The sequence below is a fragment of the Rutidosis leptorrhynchoides genome, chromosome 3 (assembly GCF_046630445.1).
Source record: "Rutidosis leptorrhynchoides isolate AG116_Rl617_1_P2 chromosome 3, CSIRO_AGI_Rlap_v1, whole genome shotgun sequence".
NCBI classification, from domain to species: Eukaryota; Viridiplantae; Streptophyta; class Magnoliopsida; order Asterales; family Asteraceae; genus Rutidosis; species Rutidosis leptorrhynchoides.
The window spans coordinates 263,886,283-263,896,121 of NC_092335.1; the positions used below are offsets into that span (position 1 = coordinate 263,886,283).

Here is a 9,839-nt window from a genome sequence, read left to right on the forward strand (position 1 = left end):
TATACATCTCAGACTCGATCACAACTCAAACTGTATATATTATTGTAGAATCAACCTCAACCCTGTATAGAGAACTCGATCATTACTGCATATAGAGTGTCTATGGTTATTCCAAATAATATATATAGATGCGTCGATATGATATGTCAAAACCTTGTATACGTGTCCCGATATTTAAAGTGCGTAAAATAAATAACAGAAATTAAATGATGATAAATAAAATTGCGAGAATTAAATTGCGATAAATAAATTGCGATAATTAAAATGTAATACAGAATTAACAGTTAGCTATGAACAGTTAGCTAGGATTTCGTTAGCGTGGATTCTTAACAAAATTTCTCATAGTTAATTTCTTTATTTCTAACAAATTTTATCTTGTCCAATGTTTTCTTCATTATGCCACTTGTTGGATTCTGATATATCAAAATCCAAATATGAAATTGAATGAAAATGGTTATTTCATGGTAAACGGATTTGTATATCGGTGGATGTAAGTAAGATAGTGAATGACTGTTGATTCAGATTCGAAGATTGTACAGTGTAACTTATTAATGTGAAATCTAAATATCCCTTGGGTATTACCTACCCGTTAAAATGTTTTCACCATTAACAGTTTGTACGAAAGAATTTTTAATTACTATCTTTATGAAAATATATACATATATATTTTCTTCAGATGTAATCATGGATTTAATGAGTCAATATGATATTAAACTCATTTGATTTACCATTAGAACAAGAATATATAATCTCTAAACATTAGAGATTACATAATCGTCATATATAACGAAGATAAATGATATAGAACGTCATGTAGAACGATGATTATGCTCGAGATATAGGATGAGATGTTGAGGCATGGATTGTTGATGGTACTGGTACTGTTTATTGATGGTACTGTTGGTGTCGGTGATGTTGCTGAAGCTGGTACATTTTGCACCATATTCTCCGAATTGTTTATTCGAGCGTGAAGTTCGTTGACTTATTACTCCAAGACGATTGTCGGTCGGAACGAGCGGATGAATAAGGTTCAGAATTGTGGATAGAATATAATCTTGTCGAGTTACCCTGAAAATGAGACTGAAAATGGTGTCTCGAACAGGTTCGCCGATAAACGCTTCAGGTTCATTGTCAAGAGGTGAATTCGGTTGGTAGAAGGGATCGCCTTCTTCGCGTCTCCATTGATTAAGTCGACTACGAACCCATCAGATGAATTGAAAATGGCTGATTGGTTGATTCATGCCGATGACACTATTTTCGGAGCTTAGGTGAACATCTATGTCGGAATAGCTGTCGGAATAACTATCGGAATAGCTATCGGAATCTGAGGGACTCGAACTGGTTGCAGGATTCATCTTGTACGATCAGATGAAGGATTTTCGATTAGAAATAGATTATAGGATGTAGATTAGTACACTGCAATACATAATTTACATATGCATATATAATACTAAAATCCCATAAGTTACGGAGGAATCAACGGAAGTTGTCAGGCAAAGTTACAGTAACAGATACGCTAAGATATGAAGTAGCAGATACGCTAAGATATGAATTTTGTCTATTCACTATTCATGCAGTCAATGCAGTAAAACGTGTCTAGACTAAGAATGATAAGCAAGTGATTCTCTAAGAATGATAAGCAGGTAATTTTTGACACAAAATGATAAGAAAAACTTTTGACATGCAGACACGGTCGAAGTCCAGACTCACTAATGCATCCTAATGACTTATCAGTTAGAGACACTAATGCAGACATGGTTCGCTAAGACCACCGCTCTGATACCAACTGTGATAACCCATCCTAATCCATCTGGACAAAGGCCATATCAATTATAAACGATTCACAACAGTTGGTTACATCGCGAGGTACTTGACCTCTATATGATACATTTTACAAACATTGCATTCGTTTTTGAAAAGACAATCTTTCATTACATCAAAAGTTGACGGCATGCATATCATTTCATAATATATCTAACTATAATTGACTTAATAATAATCTTGATGAACTCAACGACTCGAATGCAACGTCTTTTGAAATATGCCATGAATGACTCCAAGTAACATCTTTAAAGTGAGCAAATGCACAGCGGAAGATTTCTTTCATACCTGAGAATAAACATGCTTTAAAGTGTCAACCAAAAGGTTGGCGAGTTCATTAGTTTAACATAAATAATCATTTCTATCATTTTAATAGACCACAAGATTTCATATTTCAATACACATCCCATACATAGAGATAAAAATCATTCATATGGATTGAACACCTGGTAACCAACATTTACAATATACATATAAGAATATCCCCATAATTCCGGGATCCTCCTTCGGACATGATATAAATTTCGAAGTACTAAAGCATCCGGTACTTTGGATGGGGCTTGTTGGGCCCGATAGATCTATCTTTAGAATTCGCGTCACTTAGGGTGTCTGTTCCTTAATTCTTAGATTACCAGACTATAAAGGGGCATATTCGATTTCGATCATTCAACCATATAATGTAGTTTCGATTACTTGTGTCTATTTCGTAAAACAGTTATAAAAAGTTGCGCATGTATTCTCAGCCCAAAAATATAAAGGGTAAAAAGGCAAATGAAACTCACTTAATGTATTTTGTAGTAAAAATACATATGACGACATTGAACAATGCAGGGTTGGCCTTGGATTCACGAACCTCTATCATTTATATATATATATATATATATATATATATATATATATATATATATATATATATATATATATATATATATATATATATATATATATATATATATTAACACATATAATCGTAAGCGAACAAGTTTATGTATTATTAGTAATTGTTACTTTAGTAACTGGTATGTTTCATTGATAACTAAATTAACTATATTTATTTTATGTACTTTAGACAAATAATTTAAGTAGGAATGATACTTTTAATAATACTAGTAGTTTTTAATAAAAAGATAAGTTTAATAATAATGATAATGAAAATAATAATTTTGATAATAATAATACTCAATACTTAATAATAATAATAATGTTATTAATAATAATAATACTTATGTTAATAATAATAATAATAATAATAATAATAATAATAATAATAATAATAATAATAATAATAATACCTTAAATGTCAACTAAGTTCATTAGTGTTTTTAATGAGTCCATTAGTGTAGCCCATTTATGTGTTAAAGAAGTCTAAGTTTAAATGTCCATTAGTGTAGGTAATTAGATCCATAGGCCACTCCATATTCAAGTTAACAGATTGATAAAAATGGTTCTGGAATAGAAACTGATTTCATTCGAGGGTTTCTGAGGTTTCGTAGCAGCAACAACCCTAATCAATGCTTAATTTTTCTCATCATCAATTCATCATATCCTCTTTATTCTCAGATCATCATCATCATAATATAGTTGTTTCCATCATCATCATTCATCTAAGGTTTGATTTTCTTTTTCAATCAATATATATATACAATTACAGATCCAGGTACCTAATTTGATTAACTTTTAATTTATCTATATATATGAATGGATTATGTTGAATTATATGTATATAGTTACAAATTTTGTTATTTTTTGTTAATTTATTAAATTGATTGAACTTTAGGGAATAGATCATTTTTTTTTTTGTGATTTTGGGTATCGATTGGGAGTTAGTGAAATCAAAATATAATAGCTCACCGATGGTTGTTTGCAGTTGGTTGTTGAGGTCACGAGAGAAAGCAACATGCCTACCCTGGAGGAAAACAGATGTTGTAGCAGTTGTTTAATTCGAGCAGAGAAAGAATACAATAGCTCACGATGGTGGTGTTAGGTTTTACCTCGAACAGAAGAATGGAATAAACAAGGGCAGCAGCAATCAGTATGGTTAGGTTGAGAAGGATGATGATGATTTAAACCGAACAGCAGGTTAGTAGATAATGGTTGGTGTGGGTCGTATGTGTGTCAAATGCTAGCACGGAGAAAACATAAATCTACTAACTGCATCATCAATAAAGAGGTATTCTAATAACCTGTTTGATATAGTAATGATAGTAACTTGTTGATGGTTATTTGTGTGTGATTTTGGTCTAATCAGCAATAGTATTGAGTTTTTAACAGTTTGAATAAGAAAACAGTCAGTTTTGCAGGTTGGTTAATGGTGGGTTGCAGGTTGAAACAGGAGTAAAATACCAGCTGCAGTTCACTAGTGGTTTGGTTTAAATGGGTTGTTGAAAATGAAGAAAACATTACCAGTTTCAATTGTTGTGGTGGTTCCCGTGGCGGTTTGATGATCATCCAACGGAACAACTGGTTAGCAGTTTATAAATGTGTTCCTGGTCTGTAATAGGAAGGAGAGATGATGGTTAATGTGGTGAATGGCCTAGTATCATAAAATAATTCAATGAACATCAATTGATATGTGTCTCGGTTGGTTTGAGTGGAAAGTGATAAAAGTGAGAAAGAGTGATAGTGATATATACATGTATGTGGTTATGATATACACAGATATGTAAGGTTAATAGAAACCAATCAATTTAGTAAACAGATTCGTTGCATATGTATTTCTACTTTTTGAAAAAAAAAATCTAACTACTCTTTCTTTTTCTATTTGTTTTGTTGTTCGGACATACATAGTGAAACAGGAAGATCCAATATCGAGCAGATATATTAAATGAATCAAGTGGGTACGGTATTATATGCATATATATACAATATCGAGCATAAGTGGATTGATGATTGTCCCAAAAGTTAATATATATATATATATATATATATATATATATATATATATATATATATATATATATATATATATATATATATTTATGTTAATTAATCAAAGCAAAAGAAAGAATTAGAAAAGATGGAAAGGTTCAAGTGGGTAAGGTGGTCAGGTATGAAAATGAAAGGAAACAGAAACGTAAATTTGATATTTGATAAAGGTTTCTGGGTGATGTCATATCCCACTCATATCTCTACATCTCTTCATATATATATGCTTATTTATAAAGAATAGACGGTTAGTTAATTTATGAGGATGGAATGACAAAAGAAAGAAAACAATAAAGCATACTAACTCCTTTAATAATTTGGGGACATTAATCAACTCACGGGTAGAAATTTAGACAAATGAGAAAAGGATTATATATATATATATATATATATATATATATATATATATATATATATATATATATATATATATATATATATATATATATATATATATATATATATATATATATATATATATATATATATATATATATATAATATATATAAACATGTAATAATATTAGTCGTCACTATTTACGAACTGGATTTCGTACTACGTTGATAACCGCTGGCGAATAAAAGCCTTTTAATTATAATAATAATAATAATAATAATAATAATAATAATAATAATAATAATAATAATAATAATAATAATAATAATAATAATAATAATAATAATAATAATAATACTAATAATACTAATATCAACAATACCAATATTAATGTTAATATTAATAGTAAAAAAATGAAAGTTATATTAATATTACTTACAACAATTGTTCGTGAATCGTCGAGTACTGTCAAAGGACAAATGCATATATGAAACAGTTCAAAAATTTTGTGGTTCTATATTACAGACTTTGCTTATCGTATCGAAATCATATTAAGATCAAGTTTAAATTTGGTCGGAAATTTCCGGGTCGTCACATAATATTTGCCTCATTTATGATAAAATAATTGACTTTATCATCTAAATAAGCATTTATTTACTTCATTTGGTAGATTATGTCATTACGAAGACTATGTTTCAAGAATCACTAAAAACAGATGAAAAACGGGAAAAAATGAGCAAACCCAGATAAGATGATTAACTCGCTAATAAGTTATTTTATAATTTTTGGAAAATTTTATTTACTTAATCTCATGTTGTAGTATATTTAATTACGAACGCGTGGGTGCAAGAATCGTCAGAAAAGGAGCTAAAACGAAGATTCTAGAGCGAAAACGGTGAAAGACAAGTTACGATCCATCATACGGCTTACCATACGTCTTTCTCAAAGTAATTTTTTAAACGATGACCATTTATTTTAAATGTTTCTCATTTCTTATTATATAATTCAACATCCGGTGGGAAAAGATTGTTTAACTATAAAAGGGCCCATCTATCTAGATCTTAATTTTCCAGGAGAAAATTTGTATTTTGATTGAAAAATTAGAACTTTATCCCCTGGTTGAAAACTTTTAATGTTTTTAATTCGAGCATCGTGCCATCTTTTCGTTTTCTCTTTATAAGTCAGTGAATTTTCATAAGCCGAAAGTCTAAGTTCATCAACTTGGTTTATTTGAAGATTTCTATGTTTTCCCGTTTCTTTAGGATCTAAGTTACATTGCTTTAAAGCCCAATATGCTCGGTGTTCGATTTCAACAGGTAGATGACAAGCTTTTCCATAAACTAACCTAAAAGGAGTAGTTCCTATAGGTGTTTTATATGCAGTCCGGAAAGCCCATAATGCATCATCTAACTTTTGAGACCAAAGGTTTGGGTTATTTTCAACTATTCGTTCGAGAATCCTTTTTAATCCCCGATTAGTATGTTCAACTTGACCACTTGTTTGAGGGTGGTAAGCTGTAGAAAAATGGTGATTAACACCATATCTTTTAAGAACTCTCTCGAGTAGTTAATTAGTGAAATGGGTTCCACGGTCACTAATTATAGCTTTAGGAAAACTAAATCGACAAAATAATTTCTTTAGAAAATCAACCACTACTCGTGAGTCATTAGTAGGAATAGCTTTTGCTTTAACCCATTTAGAAATGTAGTCAACAACTACAAGCATGTATTGATTTCTTTCAGAATAGGGGAATGGTCCCATGAGATCAATACCTCACACATCAAATATTTCACATACTTGAATATTTTGACGGGGCATTTCATCACGTTTAGAGAGATTTCCTCCTCATTGGCATGCATCACATGACTGGAGTAATTTATGTGCGTCTTGAAATATGGTAGGCCAATAAAATCCAGCATCTAAAACTTTGAGAGTCGTGTAATTTGGACCAAAGTGTCCTCCTGGTGCACTACTATGGCATTGTAATAGGATTTCATTTGCTTCTTTACCATGAACGCAACGACGAATAATTTGGTCGGGACCTACTTTAAACAAGTAAGGATTTTCCCAAAAGTAATGTTTTAAATCGGCGAAGAATTTTTTTCTTTGTTGATAAGTTAAGTCTTTTCTTAATTCTTTGGCAGCTAAATAGTTTACAAAGTTAGCAAACCATGGATATGACTCATCTGAGATCATCATGAGACATTCGTCAGGGAATGTGTCTCTAATTTCATTTGAATTGTCTAGATTAGGATTTTCTAAACGTGAAAGATGATCTACTGCAAGATTCTCAGCTCCTTTATTATCAATGATTTGCATATCAAATTCTTGTAGGAGTAGAACCCTCGTAAGAGTCGAGCTTTAGAGTCGGGTTTATTAAGTAAATATTTAAGAGCAGAGTGATCGGTGTAAACTGTTACTTTATTCATTATTAAATACAGACGAAATTTATCGAGAGCGAAGACTATAACTAGTAATTCCTTTTCAGTGGTTGTATAATTTAATTGAGTACCTGCTAGCATTTTACTAGCATTGTAGATTGAGTGAAAATGCTTTTCTTTTCGTTGCCCTAAGACAGCTCCTATAGTATAATCACTAGCGTCACACAAAAGTTCGAAAAGCTTAGTCCAATCGGGAGATATAATAATAGGTGCATTCGTGAGTTTTTCTTTTAAAATAGAGAAAACTTTTTTACAATCTTCGTTAAATTCAAAAGGTGCGTCTTTTTCTAAGAGTTTAGTTAACGGAAGAGCAATTTTGGAAAAATCTTGAATGAAGCGTCTATAAAATCCAGCATGTCCTAGGAAACTTCTAATTGATTTAACACTAGTGGGTTCGGGAAGGGTGGCAATAACATTGATTTTGGTTTTATCAACCTCAATTCCTTTATTAGAAATTTTATGGCCAAGGACAATGCCTTCTACCATAAAATGACATTTTTCCCAATTAAGAACAAGATTCGTTTTTTCACAACGAGCAAGCATTTTATCAAGATTGGATAGACATGAGTGAAAGGATGTTCCAAAGACAGAAAAATCATCCATATAGACTTCCATAAAATCCTCCACCATGTCGTGAAAGATAGCTGTCATACATCTTTGGAAAGTGCCAGGGGCATTGCATAACTCGAACGGCATTCTTCGATAAGTAAAAGTACCAAAAGGACAAGTAAAAGTGGTTTTCTCTTGATCCTTAGGGTCTATTAGAATTTGGAAATATCCAGAGAAACCATCCAAGAAACAATAATATTCGTTTCCGGCTAATCTTTCAATCATTTGATCAATAAATGGAAGTGGAAAATGATCTTTTCGAGTAGCTTCATTTAATTTGCGGTAATCTATGCAAACTCGCCAATCGGTAACGGTTCGAATTGGATTCATTCATTATTTTCATTTAGGACAACCGTGGTTCCTCATTTTTAAGGACACACTGTGCCGGACTAACCCATTGGCTATCGGATATAGGATATATCATTCCTGCGTCTAATAATTTTAAAACTTCTTTTTCACTACTTCAGCCATATTAGGGTTTAGACGTCTTTGTCTTTGAATGACGGGTTTGTGTTTTCTTCTAATAGAATTTTATGAGTACAGAAGGTAGGGTCAATTTCCGGAATGTCAGAGGTTTTCCAAGCAAAAGCTTTTTTATGTTTTTTCAGAACTTCTAAGAGTTGCTCTTTTTGATTTTGAGATAATTCAGAGGAAATGATTACGGGAAGTTCGAAATTATCTTTTAAAAACTTGTATTCTAGATGAGAAGGTAACTCTTTTAATTCTAGTTTTGGTGGTGCTTCTAGAGAGTGTTTTATTCTTAATTCATCAGTTATAAGTTCATGTTCTTCTTCTATTAATTCATTCATTTCATCTTTCATTAACTCTTCGAATTCATCATCAAGGTTTTCTTCTTTTATTTCACATACAAACTCATCTATATCCATTAATAAGAATTCATCAAACTCCTCTTCAACACATGTTTCTACATATTTTATCGTTGGAAAAGTGAGATCTAGTTCAAGTTGATTATTTAAAGTGATTCTATCATCTCATATTCCCAAACTTTATGTATTAGTCTGCATTTAAAATAAAAAAGCAGCGGTTCTTAAAAATGGTCTACCTAATATTATTGGTATTTTATCATTTTCTTTCATCTCTAGGATGACGAAATCAGTGGGAAAAGTATATTTATCAATATTTACCGGTATATTCTCAGCTATTCCATTGGATAATTAAAAGAACTATCGTCTAAACAAACAGACATTCTAGTGGGAGACAATTCTCCTAGACCTAATCTTTTATATAATGAATATGGCATTAAATTTATACTAGCGCCCGTATCTACCAATGCTTGATATACTCTAGAGTTATTAAATGAACAAGGGACGGTGATACTTCCTGAGTCTCCTAGTTTTTCGGGTATGTCGAATTTTTGAAAAATAGCTTTAAAGTCTTTTATTATGAACTTAGAAGAGTTTTCGGCGTCTTTACCTTTATTAGATAATAAGGTTTTCAAGCATTTCCCATAATGTGGATTCTCTCTTAGTAGATCTATTAAAGGTATATTAATGTTTATCTAATTAAACATATTAGCGAAATTTTCTAAACGTTTTTTTTGTTTTTCTTTCCTAAGTTGTTGAGGGTATGGAACAGGTTCTAAGGGTTTATCAAGTTTAGGTGGTGTAGTTTTTTTAGCAGGGGTGTCATCGATAGTTTCTTCGTTATTAGTTTTCTTAAGTAGTTCATGATTTTCCTATTGATTA

The 9,839-nt window shown here is 31.2% G+C and overlaps 1 protein-coding gene across 1 annotated transcript; it reads right to left on the bottom strand.

Annotated features, from left to right (window-relative positions):
- Positions 1-6,133: 6,133 nt before the first annotated feature.
- Positions 6,134-8,220, bottom strand: LOC139900976 (uncharacterized). Its single transcript, XM_071883719.1, has 3 exons — positions 7,596-8,220; positions 6,946-7,380; positions 6,134-6,597 (listed from the first exon to the last, which is right to left on the bottom strand). The coding sequence occupies exons 1-3, from the start codon at positions 8,218-8,220 to the stop codon at positions 6,134-6,136; spliced, it is 1,524 nt and encodes a 507-aa protein (XP_071739820.1).
- Positions 8,221-9,839: the final 1,619 nt, after the last annotated feature.